General features: G+C 41.5%; 1 protein-coding gene across 1 annotated transcript in view; it reads left to right on the forward strand.

Annotated features, from left to right (window-relative positions):
- The first annotated feature begins 647 nt into the window (after window positions 1-647).
- Window positions 648-18,107, forward strand: part of tex264a (testis expressed 264, ER-phagy receptor a) — an 89,988-nt gene continuing 72,528 nt past the window's right edge. The window contains exons 1-2 of the mRNA XM_050038677.1: window positions 648-1,163; window positions 16,028-16,249. Coding sequence (XP_049894634.1) covers window positions 906-1,163; window positions 16,028-16,249 — 480 coding nt within the window. The 5' untranslated portion in view covers window positions 648-905. The remainder of the gene's footprint in view (window positions 1,164-16,027; window positions 16,250-18,107) is intronic.

Here is an 18,107-nt window from a genome sequence, read left to right on the forward strand (position 1 = left end):
CATCTTAAAGTCTTTTGACTTGGGAAAAAAATCTTTAAAATAGCAGCGGTTTTAACTGAATGCAATATTCTAGTACTCTTTCCACCTCTACTTCCGGGCCAACAAAACTTGCCATACTCAGATTCACTGGATTCTGTGCCTCATATTTTTGTCCTTAATGAATTTCCATAGTTTGGAGAACTTGACGTCAGCACGACTTTAGAACGCTGGTTGAACAAAACCGTTAATGTTTGAGTCCACGGTCCCTAAAAGCAGCACTAAAACTGTCAGATAGCATCGACAGCTCTTAGATAAGCCCTTTACATCATTTATACAGCACATGAATCAGTGAAACAACAAAGTATTTGAATTAAAAAACAGAAAATCACCGCTTTGTTACAGCGCTCAATCATCTCTCTGCACTGCTCTTGGGTTGAACCATGTTAATGAAAAGAGGGGTATTTTTTGCCATAACTGTGCATGCTATGGTCACTAACTAAGGTTTACATACATCAAGATCAGCAGTGTTCATTGATTATTGTATAAATTATATATATTCAATGCTTTAGCGGTTTGATTAATTTATTTAAATAAGTCATTTAAAAATATATATAGTTAGTCACCCCCCGCTGTAGACGAGAATGGTCTAACCGGGAAGCATGTTCAGTGTTTGGGGAAATACCATAAACAAACTGTCTTTCCTGTCAACTTGAACGAGTGTTTCCTCTTTCGTTTCAGGTTATTACGACCGTGAAACACAAATTCATCACCGTCTCTTGAGTAGCCACGTTTTTTTTGTCGTTTGAAGCTGCTGGACCTCAGTCACGGTGTGTGTAACCCGAAGGGGGACGTCTTTTTTCAAGGCTTGACAGATATATTTTTTGCTAATTGCATTGACAGCAGCTGTACCGCTTTGAGAAGACATCATGTCTGATTTAATTCTGGTGCTCCTGTTGGTCGTGCTCCTGGTGTGTTTGGTTGTGACAGTGGGTGGCTTCCTGCTGTACTCGGGACTACTGTGTGACGTGATTATCAAGACTGGGCCACCTCCTGTGAGGAACATTACCATTGCTTATAAGTTCAAAGAGGGATCATACAAGGACTGCGGTGGAGCCTACACAGAGAGCTGCAGCATTGGGCCAAAGCTGAGCACCGTCGGGGTCTTTTACGATGACCCCAAGCAGGTGAGACCCCCCCCTGCTAGTCTAACCACACAGCACTGTATCTGTATTTACACTTGACCTCGTGACATAACCACAAAACCCATGTACTTTGTTTCCTGATAAGATGTAACAGGTGGTGAGATATGCTTTGTCTGACCTGACAAGAGTTTTAAAGGTCGCAGACAGGGATTGATATTACATATTTAAAACTTAGATTTATGCCATTTCAGTGAGTATTTAGTGAGTTATGATTATTTATGTAGTGTACCCAGCAACAACCCTGTATTAAGGTCTTGGAGTTATGAGAGCAGGGCTATAAACCCTCAACAAATCACATTACAATTTCCCAGAGGCCAAGTTGGCATCTTTAAATTGTTTCTTTTGTCCCGCCAATAGACCAAAACTACAATGCATCTTACATACTGTCATATATGACAAAGAAAAGCAGTTAATTGTCACATTTGAGAGGCTGAGAGCAGCTCTAAATTGACTAAAATGACTAAACACCCATTGAAATTTGAGTCCATCGGCTGATTGATTATTCAACTTATCCTTTAGCTTTTAAAAGTTGTATAAGGATTTACAATTTCACTGACTCCCTAATGGGATTTTCTATTCAGCAATGGTCCTGTCATGGAAGTGTGATGTGCAGCATAACTAGATGATTCGCTGTAATCCAGCATGCATGGCTCAAGGGGTTAAATGTACAAGCAGCCTTTTGAAGGGACTGAGCCTGGATGATGAAACCAGTCAGCTGTTCAATGCCACGTTGCACTGTTGATACTTTTTCCCCTCTCATCTGTGGCTCCAGGGTGCCTCAGCATCTGGCTGCGTCTGACTCAAACTAACCAGAGTACCAAACTAGAAGGGCAAACACAGCCTCTTCACATGTGTCTGAAGAGAGCTGATACATGTGTGTGTGTGTGTGTGTGTGTGTGTGTACACTGTCTCAAGTCTAAGTAGTGATATAGTTACAGTGACAACTCAGACACAACAAGCAATAAATCTCCCTCAGTCCTAATTCAAAACCAAAACCAAATTTAGCATAAATGGGTCATTTCTCGGCTGAGATCTGCAGATGTCTTCTGTTTCACATTCCACCATCCGTCACAAGTTGTGTTTTTAGTAAACAAGAAATGTCTGCACAACAGCTGCTTGTTAGGCGGGAATGTTTATTGAGTTCCCAGCTGATGTGGAAAGAGTACACACACACACACACACACACACACACAATAAAATTTCACAAAGGCAGAATATAGCCTTTTTATATCTTAACCCTTGACTCAACAAAATTAACCATACCACGTTGTTAGCTCTTTCACTAGCTCTTAGCTTATCTTACATTGTGTCTGTTCTGCTGACATTTGAGTGCTGAGTGTGTTATGGTCCGGTGAGTTAAGCCAGCTGACAAACAGTGTGGCAAAATAGAGGCAGCTGCATCTGCTGTGTAGTATAATAGAGCCAAATGTGCACAGTAACTCAGCTGAGTTGAGAAGGTGTTGAATGCCTTGTTAGTATCATTTAATCATTTGTATTTTAAAGTTTCTGGTTTCTTTTTATCCTCAGTGGAATAAGGAATGTGGCACACTGGCAGCACTTTATGATCGTCTGTCTGCTTACTCCTGCCAGTTTCCCTGTAATGTGCTGTCTTTTTTTTTTTTTTTTTTTTTTTTAAAGTAAAGGCTTTTAGTGGAAACCATGACTGTGAGTCACACCAGTGGAAAGTTGTGGCAGGAGGCTCATCGGGGAGCTTTTAAACTTTTCTGCTGGTGTCAGAGTTTGTGGAGAGTCTGGATCATCAGGGGCCATTACAGGATGTTCAGAAGTCTCTGCAGGGCAGAGAGATTTCTATACAGATTTCCTGAAACTGTCTTGGGCTCTGTGTCTATTTTGACACAATCTGAAAATGTATTGACCTCTGACTTCCTTGTGGAGATAGATTAGACATCACAGAAATAAATTAAGTATGAAAATATTCCCATCAACGTAGCTGATTCAAAGTTTCGGATCCTAAACTGCAAATGTTCAATCAGCCTTTATTCTTCAGTGAATAAGACCCCAGCCAGTCTCATAGTCAAACATTTTAACATGTAATAATAAATGAAAGTAGGCTGTTTTCAGTGTTGACAAGAGACAAGAGAATTTGTTGACCTGCTTTGTTTACAAAGGCCAAGAGTCTGATTACTCACCACCAGCCACATGAGTAAACTCAAAATGTGAGAGATGCCACATGGCTGAACTTTGGCTGTGATAGAATTTCTCGTAAACGTTATTACTTGTTTTTTATTTGAGTCAGTCCCAGAAGTTTCAAAGGGTCAAGGAGGTCAGTTCTCTTTTTCTATGATTTACAGTGGACTTTGCAACTTGCTGTGTTTAGACTTGTCCTCAATACTTAAAGTGGCCTCTGCATCCGGTGGAAACAGCAGCTAACTCTCTCACTATGCTACTGTGCCCTGAAGTCTTCAGAAGTGTTTAGTAATGCCTGTAATAATGGTACAAACCAGTCAAATCACCGGCTCAGTTGTTCTTGTTGGGATTTCTTTAAGGAAAAGTGAACACTTGAAATTCCCTATGTAGATGTGCAATAAGTGTGTGTGTGTGTGTGTGTGTGTGTGTGTGTGTGTGTGTGTGTGTGTGTGTATCCACAGTTGCTCCAGCAGAGCTGAATTTTAAAGTAAATGACTGTGTAATGAATGCCATCTCACATGCCTGATGGAGACCACAGGCTGATTTAAATTCTGTGTGTAGGAGTGGAATAAGTATCTCTGTATTGTTTGGATCAGTGGTTCTCAACCTTTTTCATGTCAAGGACCCCTAAATTGACACACATTTCACTTTAGGGACCTCCATCTGAAAAGATTTTGGTTGTTAGATATTAAGAGTGTCATGATATACCAGTATTGATGGTAACCGTGATGTTTAAAAAATAAAATATTGAGGTCATGTTATTAATACACATAAGATAATATCCCGTAAATACTCCAGCGCCTCTTATATCATTTCTGTTTCTTTTGGTTCTCACTTTGTCTCTCTCCACCAATGCCAGTATGCCATCTGCCATACTTTTCACTTTCCATTAAATGTAATTGCTTTTTTTAAAATACAGTTTTTTACAATTGTGGTGACAGACTGTCTCTACTCCTCGCTACATTTGTATTTTGCAAATTTACTTGCCAAAAAAGAGACAAAACTCAATAATTTGACTGATAGAATTATTATTTGTTTTATTTTTCCAAATATATCACAATAATACCATTATTGTGAACTCTTTTAGCCATAATAGTCCTGCAGTGAAAATCTCATACATTGCCAGCCCTGTTAGACATAATTGAGACTAGAATTCTATAGTTGTCAACTGAATTTGAGGAGATAATTAGGATGAAGATGTGAAACCTATGATCAGAATAGTCTCTTGTATAACTCTAATTCAAACTGGTCTCACTTCCACAGTGACTTAAATAGTAAAAATAAACTAGACCTCATTTTCTAGGGGACCCCTCAAGGACCCCTGGGGGTCCCCGGACCAATGGTTGAGAACCACTGTTCTGGAGCACACCAGGTCTCAGACATGCAGTCATAGCCAGAATAACCATCTGTAAGAGGTTACCATGCAGATCGCTGTTTATTAAATTCAGTGGCTTCAGGGAAGTATTCATAAACCTCTGAAACTAACTTCATTCCTCCATCTGGTCAATGAGCAGAGTTATTGAGCTGTGTCTAAACTTGTTACATATTTATTTATTCTGAAAATATTATTTACTGTGGCTACAGCCTCCACCCTGTACTGAACATTATAAGCCTTTTTGTTTACTACACCCTACAGCCACTAGATGGCAGTGTTGGCATTAAAATTGAGTCGTATGGGGCTGTGGGTGCTTCCTCAAAACCACATTGATCTTTATACTTAATTTATTACCATGGCATAAGCAGTGGGACTCAGCCTCTTATAATTCATTCAGTCAAAAATGGATTTTATCATATTAGAATAGGATAAGCCTTCAAACCTACGCAAGTGGCTGTGTCTTAATTGGTCACAGTGACACTACTCTAGTGGATCTCAGAGTATTTCTGGTTTCCACCAAATTGCAGTCATTTGCATTCACCTTGCATTCAAGATGTAATATAATCCCTGTTTAATGACTACAGTGAAAGCCAGCAGGACTCAGCATCCCGAGGACCAGCGATCAGAACTAACTACAGCAAAGGATCTAATTAATCTCTGGGTGTGGAAAGAGCAGCGGCTGAATCTACTGTATGTTTGGGAAGTCAGCTCTCTGCTCACTGGAGAGCAGAGAGCTGAGGTGGTTACATCCTCACCTCACTCAGATGTGGCGTTTGAGGCATCACAATTAGCACTAAATCTAGCTGTCCATTCATGCATGCATGTGTTTGCATGCGTGCTTATAATTGCCACAACTTCTCATCACAAAGGCCTGTGGGATTGAACAGTTTAGCAGTTTGGCACACAGGTGTCAGTCAAGCGGACAGTGACCTGCAACACTAAGGGGTTACATTTTAAACTTACCTAACCATTCAAGGCAAGAGCTGCCTCAGGCTTTGCTGTAATGGGGCTTTGAGACACGTATTGAACAATCCCAGTCTGGATAAAAGACAAACTAAATCATTGAATTCCTGGGTTGTCGCCCTTTGTTTTGTTGTACAATTGCTAGAAGTAAGAAAATCCTCAGGCAGGCTGCCTCTGCAGGGAATCTCTTGAACAAAATTTATTAATAAGAGCAGACAGCAATGAATGCTCAGAGGCCAGTTTGTGAACAATAAACTACTAGAGAGTAAGTTACTCCAAGATAAGGGTAGTTTCATTGTCTCGAGAGAATAAGGAGGTAGTACAGATATATGGATGGGCCATTTATTTAAGCATTACGCTGTCTGTAGTGGGGATGATCAACGCCTGTCCACACTTGGTAGAACTACACAGCAGATGCAGCTGCCTCTGCTCTGACACTGATAACATGTTGTGTTTGCATGGAGGCTAAACTAGAGCTGCTGTTTGGTTCATCCTCTGATCTACTGAATTCCCACTTTGTTTTAGCTTCTGAAGCAAACCCACTCATGGCTCCCCATGACAAGCAGGAGAAAATGAAATGTCATGTGTAGACTTATATGGGAGTGGCAGTGAGAAATGAGGCGAGGTGTGGAACTGCCTTGGAAGAGGGGTATAAATTGGTAGGAGTCTGACTCACCTTGAGAGCCTCGCAGTGCTCCAATTCATCAATCGGAATTTCAGATCAGAGTGCCGAGCATCGCAGCACTCCCAGTCAAATTTATTAGCATTTTACTGCCGCTTGTCTGTCTGTCGACAGCAACAACATGAAAGGGGGGCTTCTGGCAAGGAGTTGCCGCTTTTAAAGGTGGATATAAAATGAGAAATAAATACGCTGATACTCTGAAGTCTGGTCCCACAGGTCTTCAAGTCAATATTATGCAAGATTGTGGACATACCGGCTCTCCCCATAGTAAAGCTCCCCATTAATGTTTATGGACATCTCTACAGTGAGTGAGATACTGCAAAATGAGAAGGCAGAAATCCAGAGAGAATCTGTTAAATGGGAAGCTGCTTTTTATCCGGGAACACAACTGTTGAGTGTATTTTTAGGATGCCATTTTGATGTGCTTTCACAAACTGTGTAGAAAGGAAGACATTACTCTACAAGCTGACATCTTACGATTAGTCAGTGAAACAAGATGGTGAAGAACGTCTTAAAATCCTCTGCGCCATCAATCCTCTGACATGTATTGGCTTTTCACTGTGTGTTATGATGCGCAGGGTATTGGATTACACAGGCGAATATTTATCAGAGCTGTTTAGGAGGTGGAGAAAGAGAGTTTAACATTTGTAGAGAAGGAAGTAAGCCTATGCCGAGGAGGGAGGAATTCATTCATATCACCTATTAGAGAAGATTATCTCCCTGCTCTGTGACATCTGGCTGGAGGAGTGCCACACTGTGTCCAGCTGGCCAAGGAGTGGTGAACCAACTCAACGACGGTGGCGATGGAAAACGGAGTCCTGCCTCCAGCAGGCTGCTTATCCACGCCAGTAATTATACATGCCAGAACTCCCAGGATGCCATGTGTAATTACCAGCTAAGTCTGAGCACAGCCTAAAGGCACAGAGCTGCACTTGGTGCAAGAGAGAGAGGCCGAAAAAAAGATTTCCATTGGCTTCTAACTCAAGGGGCTATTGGGGCCCACGCCCCATCACTGCAGTGGATGTATAATCTGATTTGGGTGCTTGAGGGCCCCCCCCCCCTTCCAAAGGAGGACACATTGATGTTTAGTAAGGCTTCATTTTTGGAATCATAACAAACAGTGACATATTCACGTGGCTTAAAGGGACAGTTCACCCCAAAATCAAAAATACATATTTTTTCTCTCACCTGTAGTGTTATTCATCAGTCTAAGTTGTTTTGGTGTGAGTTGCTGTGTGTTAGTGATATTTACTGTAGAGATGTCTGCTCTCTCAAATATAATGGAACTAGATGGCACTCAGCTTGAGATGCTCAAAGTGCCAAAAAAAATATACTTTGAATAACTCAACAGCAATGTCTCTTTCCAGGATTCATGACCTCAAGATAATCCACAGACCTTGTTGTGAACAGTTTCATGTAGAAACTTTTCTTTCTACCAAACTACATCTGCCAGCTGTATCACCGCACAGAAGAAAGTGAACATCTAGTCATGGACAAGAGGGTCATGCTCCTGACAGCGTGGGATGTAAACATGTACTGCGTCCTACCCGGCTGAGTTGTTACGTTAGTTATTTCCTTCCTTCTGTGCGGTGATACGGTTGGCAGTTGTAGTTTGGTAGAAAGAAAATAGTTCCCTACATGAAACTGCTCACAACAAGGACCGTGGATTATCTTGAGCAACTGGGGCATGATTTTTGGAGACACTGCGGTTGAGTATCATCGGCACACACTTTCACGGCCGATAACTCCAACACTCACACCAAAACAATCTAGACTGATAAATAGCTCTACGAGTGAGAGGAAAAATATGTATGTTTGATTTGGGGGTGAACTTTCCCTTTAATATTATATCAGTCCGTGTGATGGTTGTGTGTTTCCTTGTCCACAAATTGTAAAATGACCCCCACTGTTCCCTTGCTAAATCAGTCCGCTTTAACTGCATTTGTTTGGGTAAGCATACTTGCTTCCCTGCAATTGCTGCTCCATTAATTCAGCTTCAAATAGCCCATCACAGCATACCTGTGGTCCCAGCGCTGTGCAGCGCTATTAGTTTCAATTTCCCTCCTGGTGATTTTGTCTCTGCTGCCTAGCCTGCCTGTAGGAGGGCGAACGGCTTCCAATCAGCTGAGACAAGTTATCGCTCTGACACACCGAGGTGAAAGACAGCTTCTCGTTGAGGGATTGCTTATCCCGTAGTCTTCTGTTCTTCTCGCTCCACGTGTGTCAGGTTCTTTGCTCGTTCACAGAAGTGCCCTAAACGCCATCTGTCTCGGTGCTCCAGATATAGAAAGAAAAATTATACCGCGAACTGCTGAAGAGATGGAAACAGCTCTTCGGCAAAGGCAGTGATGTGTATTGTCTGTGTGATACATTTATCTGATGCATTTGGACCGTGGATGACATTTTTGGGGTCATTATGTGCTCTTCACAAACTTGATGTGCTCTTTATGAATGCCGCATTTGGTGCTTGTCATGCTTCAGTGCAGACATTGACGAGGTGGAAGTCCGGAGAGGCTTCAAATTTGCAGATTTATTGACTGCGGTGCAGTGAAGGACCCTCGTACAATCAAAGCCTCTTAGCTCTATTTTTGCATAATGGTAAACCCAGTTTGCCAACAAGAGCATGAAGAGAAAATGTGATGTTTTGCTTACATTTTTTACTTTCAATGACATTCTTTAGTTGCTGAATTGCAGAAATTCAAATACCATTTTTGATAAATAGGCTACTCATCAGTAATGTGGATGTAATGATGTAGCGGTTAAAGGCAAGTAATAGAACAGCTAGAACAGCCTGAAAAGTACAGTAAAAGCACTTTACTGTTATGCAGCGTTTAAACCATTAATAGACAACACTTACTATATTATGATATCCAAAATCTAAGACAATATTAAATCTCAAATCATGGTATCAATATGATATGTTGCCCAGCCCTAACCACAAGGCAGCCTGTAAAAAATAAAGTGAGAGAAATGTGTTAAAACATTTAAAGTTCTTCTTTCCTGCCTCTCAGCAGTGCGGCTGTGTTGCCTTCGCCTCAGTTTATGTTACATTTAAAGAGGGAGCTGATGTTATGCTCTTTCAATGTTAATCGCTCCCAGTCTGCTAATTTAGCTCCGCATTTTGTTGATCAGTCGCTTGGCAGTTGTGTTTTAATGAGTGCAGTGATGGTCCTCGGTCAGGCGGAGTATGGTACGCTCATTATGATCCTGTCTTTAAGCTACAGTAAGTGCCGAGTGTTGGCTGCTTGCCTTGTTTTGTCCCCACGTCCTCCCAAGCCCGCTAACACTTCAGAAATTATCATTTGCAAACGGGACCAGCACTCAAACCAATGCTTCCCATGTGGTGATAGCCAGGAGGGAAGACATGCAGGGCCATGAGGAGGAAAGATGAAGAGTGTAAATCCTCATTACATGTCTGCTAATAAAGAATTACCTCTGTCAGCCATACCTTTTTATTATTGGAGTGCCCTCATCCATCAAAAAAGGCCCTTGTAGCCTCAAGCAAAGAATTGCTTTTGAAATTACTTTCTTTCCCAACAGGTCCTTGGAGACCTGGCTTAGGGGAATCCGGTAGAGATGGGAATGGCACCGTTTGTGAGGGAAAGCCATCTCAGAGTCTCGTGGGCCAAAAGCTCTGTAAAAGTTGGCTGTATATGTCTTCTCTGTACCGATTTTAACGAGCTCGCTTAGCATAGGGAAATATATGAAATGGATGTTGGCTGTACATGAAATCACCAGAGACATATTCAGCTGAAATTAAACATTTGTTTAAATCTTGCAGATAGCTTCAGTGTACATTCAGCTGCGTTTCCAAGCCTCTGTTAACTGAATTGGTTTTCTGCAGCCTGGTCCAGAATAATATGTCAGTGTTGAGTTATAGTGGTAAAACCTCCACAGTCCTCCCATTATCCGACTCTCTGCTTCTCCCCCAGGTCAATCAAAAGCCACAGTCGGCTTTCCTCAGCTACCTGTGAGAAATGGAATCACATGCTGTCTTCCAAAATGCAGCTTTGGCAGCAGCTGACTTTTAGAGTGCCGCTGCCCAGCATGAACAGTGTCTGAGAATTTCTACCTTTAGTGGTATTAGAATTTCAGACACAAACAAAACAACTTTGGTGGGGAAGACAAGACAAGTCAAGTACGTGGAGTGGTGTTCCTCTCTTTCCTAATTGCCTGTAGTCTCTGGGGTGTGTTATCTGGAGGGAAGCAGAGATGAGATGCAGTCAGGGCTGCTGTTTGTTCTTGCCACTGTGTGGGATGTGAATGATAGCTAGAGCCCTGAATGATATCATTAGTGAACTACTGGTTTGGCTAACACACTCCAGTCTATCAGTGCGGAGAGCATGAGAGATAGCGAGACGGTGAGATACCGAAGCAAGACCGTGGGAGGACAGTTGTTATCCCCTCTGTGTTTGAATGGTTATTGTTGCATCTTATCATAGACCACCAGTGTTGACAAGGAGTAGCTCTGGTTGGCAGCCCATACATTTTATGTGTTCATGTAGGAAAGATGGCGATGCAGACAAACCCCTGCACATAAATCCATGGAGAGGAAAATATTCAGTTGTTTAAGAAAAGGAAACAAATGTCTTAGACAGTTATATTAATATGGAATACAGAGCTGAGTGATAATTCAGTAATAATGTAATGGAGATATGATCAAATTGCTTTATTGTTTAACAAAATTGTGTATTAATTATGCCAAGCTAAATGTGATGAAACCATTTTTCAGTTTATTCAAGTTTATGTTTTACATGTATGAATAATTCTGTTACATATATTTGTATCTATATGGTTCTGAATACATCTGACATATCATGCTGAACATACATGTGTCAGAACAAGAATTAGAGGGATTTGTGGGGCTGCACTTTAAGGAGCAGTGTGTAGGATTAAGTGGCATGTGAGGCGGTGAGGATGGCAGATTGCAATCAGCTCAAGTTGAACCTTCTCCCATGTGCCAAACTTGAACTCCTGGTTAGGATTTCATAAGTGTTCGTTGTTCAGGAAGTTTTAACAGGGAGCTAAATTATCATCAAAGGTCTCTTTCTCTCCAGACAAACCAACCAGGTGATTTAAACCGGTGAAGGCACTGAATAAAGCAGTTTCACGTCGCAAATCAGTGTTTATCTGACGCTGTTCTAGCCTAGCACCAACCATCATGTGCTCACCTTTTTTCTCTGGTAACTTAAGATCCAGATGTTCAGGAGGTTTTTACCAGAAGCTGAATTATCCACAGAGGTCTCTTCCTCTTCCAAAACAAATGGACCCAATTATTAAAACTAGTAAAAACACAGAGTAAAGCAGTTTCATGTTAAAAATAAATGTTTTTTTCCTATGTTGGTTTTTGCAGAGGGGCTGCTAACTTGAGCTATGGCTAACTAGAGCCAGTGTTTGGTTTGTCCATTCTGTGCTACGATAGAAACATGGTTGGCTCATTCTAATGTCACGAAAACACAATTCTTACTTTCAGGTAATTAGACACTTAAGAATATAAAGATGTACTGATCCAGCTGTTTCACTTTCGATCCTGATCCCGACGCTGTGGCTTTGAGTATTAGCCAATACCCGATATCACTCCGATACCATGGTTGACCTAAAAAGCTATATACCTTTACATGTAGAACAGAAGACTAGAGGCATCAGGCATTGATGACTACACAGTTTTTTCCTAAGATAAAGTGAAACAAGATGAAACAGATTAATGCAATGATGAACTATTTATTTTTAACAAAAATGAACAATTGTGCAACAGCAGTTGAAATAGTGTGAAATACCTTCACACAGCAGATTCTCTCCTTCGCTCCATGACGTGTGACGTAGCTCGTGTTGCAATAGATTTAAAGGAGCTATATGTAAGAATTCTAAAGCAAATAGTCGTAAAATCCTCCTAATATGTCACAGAGACTAAGGAATAATGTTCATATAACATACTGATCTCACTGACAACAATAGTACAGCCAGAATATTCGCATTTAAAAAATATTTTTACAGTCTGCAAATCATGTTTATGTTTTGAATTTGTGTTTTGGCCTGTTGCGCCACCCACCGCTGTCTACCAGTCACGCAGTCAGTAGAGTCTCAGCATCAGTTACAGTTACAACTGAGCTACAGCAGCACAGCAAGCAGCATTAGCAGTGTCCCGGTACATAGCATTAGCAGTCTCCTCAGCTGTATCCCGGCAGCAGCGTTAGCAGTGTCCCGGTACATAACATTAGCAGCCGGCTCCTCCTCAGCTGTATCCCGGCAGCAGCGTTAGCAGCAGAGAAGCCGGACTTGCTCGAACGGTCCGCTGGAAAACCGAAGATCAAGGACGCGGCGACGCGGCCCTGCCACGGCAGCCGCCCGTGGGCAAACAAATCAGTCAAATCAGTCCAGCAACCTCGAATCTGTAGGGGAGGGGGGGGCGTACACGACTCGCGGCAGTATTTTGAATTTGAGTGCAGTAACCGTTTTGGCCACATTCTTACATACAGCGCCTTTAAAGGGAAAGGATCGCCTCAGGTGTAGGTTGCATTTTCCGATACCCGATCCATTTATTTTGATGATATCGGGGTTGATATTCGATCCAGATATCGGATCAGTGCATCCCTAAAAGAATACATGCTTAATTTTATTATATTCCATTCCTGCCAAAATATCCCCCTAAATCTTACACCCTGGATCTTTAAAGCACTGCAGTACTTTGAGCTAAATGCTAATGCATGCATGATAACGTGCTTACAATAACAATGCAATGTAATGATATTTAGCAGGTGTTATTTTGACAATGTACAGCATCTTAGTTTGGTGTGTTGGCATGTTAACATTTGCTAATTAGCAGCGGATGATGACTGTCTTTAGTTTGCAGGATATTAGTCATAATCATATACTACTGGACAAGTTAAAATTCTGACCAGATCATGGTGCTAGATTAAAGTTTAAAGGACTATCAGAGAGTTTACAATTCATCCTGATGTCTATACCAAATTTAAATCCATCTAATGGTTACAATAGCTAGAGGAAAGGTCAGGTTATTACAGTTATTATACTATCACCAACACCAACATGTTTTCTGAAATGTAATTTATATTTCACTAGGCCTTAAATCAGATCTGTCTTCATTGTGACTGCCTGTGTTTGCAATGACTCACTGCTTCATTGTAAATAGATCAATTGTATCTCCTGCTGCCGTGAATGAATAATTCCCTGTCAAAAGCAGGTGATCTGTGCTCTCTGACTCACTGTTGAGCACGGTGGCGAGGGCCCCTGTCAGGTGACAGTAAAGATTATCCGCTCATGCTCAACAGGCACTGTCAGTCATTATTATTACCCACATGATGCAGACATTAAGAGGCACTGAGAGTTATGGGTGGGGTGATCAAATAGATTTATCTCAGCCAGGGAGTCTCACCGGCAGCCAACAACACTGAATCACGGCATAAAAGCCGCTGTATGAACAAAGTAGGACAGTGGGAAGAGTGCAGTGTAGTAGCGGCACAATGCAGTCAAAAATAACCCCGAATGTGAGAAGTGAGATGGAAAAGAAGAGAAGGTTGTGGCGTTTAGATGTGATAATTTCGTGCGAGGACGCCAGGGACATGAAGATGAGTGTTGCTGACTCCCATCTGTGCCCCCTCAGTGCCAACCCTTCACAGACGGACACTCTCACAGAGCAGAAACCAGCAGCAAGTCTTAAAGGACCATACCAGAGACTTTGTATGTTTTATCCCATTTAGCACAGATCGCATCTACTGTATTTACTTTACTTTACTTACTTTAAAAGTTGTTAATTCTGCCTTCCAGGCTGCCACTGGTTCCCAATTCTCAGAGCAATATAAAAATCAACTTGCTGAGACGAAATGCGCTTGAATTGGGCAATCTGTCAGAGTGAAAATAATGTTTGCTTTAGGTTTTGCCAACATAACATTACTCATATGTGTCTCTCAAAGCTGATTTGCATACCGTACAGCAATTAATAGAAACCAGTCGAGCTTTCTGTGGACTATTATTATGTTATTGTTCTGCATTTAATCTGTCTAAATGAATGAATATAATTTATGTTTGCCTTCTGGACATTAGAAAAAATATCCTTAGATGTTTAAAATACTGTGGCATGATCTAGAAAATAAAGTGTACCTGTGAGACTTTGAGTAAATTGACAAAAACATGCATAAAAAAGCTGGTATGGTCCTTTAACAACAGCTCCAACTCTCCATCTGAAGCTCTACAGACGGAAAGCAAACTGTCTTGCAAACATATGTGAGTGGGAGAATGTCTGTCAGATCCTCGTCTGACTGACAGTTCGCTCTGTGACTGTGATTCTGTCTCTCTCACATCTGCATGCAGACATGTGGGCACATTAAGAGACACTATGGTGGCAGAGACACTTTGTAGTGAAGGAGGCCAAACTTCCGTGTCAGCTTGTATCTGCTCTATTCAAGTATCAAAAGGCAAAACAAGCAATCCCTGCTCCCAGGGGTGCCGCACTAAAGCTAAACCTACAAAAGTTGGAATTTTTTGGAGCCAAAATCTGCAATTTGTCTATATTTCCTCATTTTCAGAATATTAGCATGCAATGGAACAATTGCAAGGGGTAGGAATTAGTGACCATTTCCGGAACACTCCACTGACATGCTTTGCAGCACAGATGCAATTTGAACTGCCACATACAATATGTGACCTGACTGTTGGATATCTGCAGTGGGATGTTCACCAGAGCTGGCAGCATTCTGTCCAGTGACAACTATGTGAAGGTGCAACGTCCCCACAAATTTAAATCAAACAACTTCTATTTTTACTTTCACACATGTGCAGTTTTGTGCTGATACAGCATTAACCTAACCAGTGACATTCATCCTCCCAAGCACTCCCTCTCTCTGGGCCTAACTGTGTACTTTAAAGATCTGTGTTTATTAATAATTAGGGATGTCCCGATCCAGCTTTTTCACTTCCGATCTGATACCGATATTACAGCCTTGAGTTTTGGCCGATACCGATCCGATCCAAGCGCGTATTATACATATTCACTTATTTTGTTGTCAGTCATGTTAGAAAAGGTTGATCAAGCGATATTACTCTAACAAGAACAACTACTTAATCGGGTTAGTTAGAATGATCCACAACTGTTGGTATGAGAAACTGACCCGTTTATTGTTAACAGGGTTAAATAAACAAACTTTAAACTTGAACACACACAAGGTTGAGAACCTCAGATCTTTGTCACAATTATACAATAAAAAAATCTCAGACGATATCTAGCCACATGTCACAATGTCAGTATTATATTGATATTCCCTATATTTCACCAGTGTTATGTTAATCAGCTCACCTCAGTTTTGTTTTTATACACTTAGCTTCATAACAGCAGTATCTTGTGATGTTGCTGCACTTTTCCTACGCAAATCAAAGAGCTCACTGTATTTTTACCCCACTATCCACTAATGGAAAGTTAGTTGTATGTTAGTATGTTATAAATCAATATATACCCCTCTTGAATCCAACAGCAATGTGCTACAGTGCTATAATAGAACTACATTTAAAAATGCCACATTGTTCCTCCAACAGAGGGCGTCACCCTGCTGTGTGTTCAATGGTCGTATAAATAAGTAACAGTTTCTACTGGTGTGAGGTGACTCACTGAAGAGTTTTAAGTGGATCTGCAGATGTTTAATATAAATCCTCTCTCTGTCCCCTCAGAGGCCTGCAGAGAAATGTCGCTACGTGGTGGGCAGTGTCCTGTGTGAGGGCGAAGAGAAGCCAGACCAAGAGCTGCTGAAGATGTATGAGAAGTTTGGCTTCAAGGTGTTTTCTCTGCCCGAAGTGAGCCACGCTGTGACCACCACCTTCCCCTGCACCACGCCTCTGTCTCACGTGCTGGGACCATACAGGGTCTACTCCAAGCTCGCCTCCTACATCGAGGTACAGACAGTATGAGAATGTGTTTGCACAGTGTGGATATACCTGTAATCGCTGGAGTCCCCCCGAGGCTCTTTTAGCTGCATGGTGTCTTAAGCTGCAGTTAGTGAATCAGGATTTATCCCCGCTCTATAAAAACCGTATCCCTGAGAAACACGTGTGTAAAGGTTTTGTCTCCAGTGTTTACAGCACGTGTGTATTATTAGACTGTTATTTTCTATAATAATTACTTGTTTTTTAACCTTCGACATAAACAAGTGTACACCATCATATGAAAAATTAAGACAGGCGATGTCTTCTTTTCTCTTCCCTTTGTCCTTTTGTTGCAGTGGATGGGAATCATCCCGTGAACACGTCTGTCCTCTTTTCTGCCTCCTGCTTGTCAAAAGACCCCCTCTCATGTGTTGTTTAATTCATCACATGGGCAGATGAGGTCTTTAAAGTAGATTAAGAATAGATGAAGTAGTAGGAAATAAAGGTACGTCTGAGTCCCGTGGCCCATATGCTGGACTCCATGTCCTCGGGACAGGCCTCAAAAAGCAATTGACATTTACTGATGACATTTACACACATGGATTCATTTCGGGGCATCCCACTGCATGAATAATGCTCCACATGTGCTCGTGTGTGAGTGCACGCACGTGCATGCTCGCACGTCTGTCCATCTGTTTATTTAAGCTTCTGTCTCTTCACAGGAGGTAAAAAGGACCCACTTTCTAGTGTCAAAATGTGTCATTATGCCTAGAAAATATCCTGGATTTTTTTTCACATTCACCTTTTGTGAGTGGGTTTTTCTCTTTCTCCAGTTCATGATAGTGGGTAACAAGGTGTTCACACACAACTATTTGATGACAAGAGGGGTTGTATTAAAATTCACTGGTATTCCCCTCTAAATCTGTGAATCTTTTTCTATCTTTATCAGCAAACTGCAGTGTTTGAATTGCCTGCATAAACCATAGACTGCACAGTAATAATGGATGTAGCTACTGTGACGTCACCCATTGGTTTGTGGACTCCCGTTTTTAAGCCTCGAGTTTGGCATTGTGGCTGTTGCCATTTTGGATTTTTGGAACCAGAGGTGACCATGTTTGGATGAGATGGTAGAGCTGTGGAGGAGCGAGGGGTAGATCTGACTGATCTGACTGAGAACAGCCTGTTACTCAGAGTGGCCACGCCCTTAATTATGCATATATTTAAGCCTTAATAGAATTTAAGGGGGTGAGTTATATAAAAATTCACCTACCACGCAGTTGTCATTAAGGGAGAAATTATCTATAGAGACCAAAATATTTTTTGTACCAGGCTGTGAACATGTTAATTGCTGTTATAACTCTGGGCCTGTAGGGATTGACTGGCTTCTGGAGCCAGCCTCAAGTGGCCATTAGAAGAACTGCAGTTTTGGCACTTCTACCTTGTCTTTTTTTTCAGTTTGGAAAGTTGCCTCTTAGCAGAAATTATAGGTGTTTGGGCTATGTATTGGCAAGAATTTGGTGGTACAATACGTATCATGATACAGAGGTTATGATTCAATATATTGCGCTACTGTAAGCAAGGCAACATACTGCAAATTCTCTCAAAACAAAATATCACAATGCTAAATTGTATTGATATTTTCTTGTGCTCCGAATAGGTGTAGTGTTTTACTGCGTCACGTTGAGTCCTCTGTCTGTTGTTGTGTTGTGTCAAGCACAGGAAAGTAAAGGGGGCAAGGATACTGCAGATTGCATTGGTCATTAGTTGTATCCAGCTCTGTCAGTACATCAAGGCCATGCTAAATATGGCCTGTGTGTCATTGGCAAACCATTTCTGAAAGGTCTCACATGGTTGCATTGTTGACTTTTCATCCTGGCCTTGTTCCAGA

The sequence above is a fragment of the Epinephelus moara genome, chromosome 24 (assembly GCF_006386435.1).
Source record: "Epinephelus moara isolate mb chromosome 24, YSFRI_EMoa_1.0, whole genome shotgun sequence".
Lineage (NCBI taxonomy): Eukaryota > Metazoa > Chordata > Actinopteri > Perciformes > Serranidae > Epinephelus > Epinephelus moara.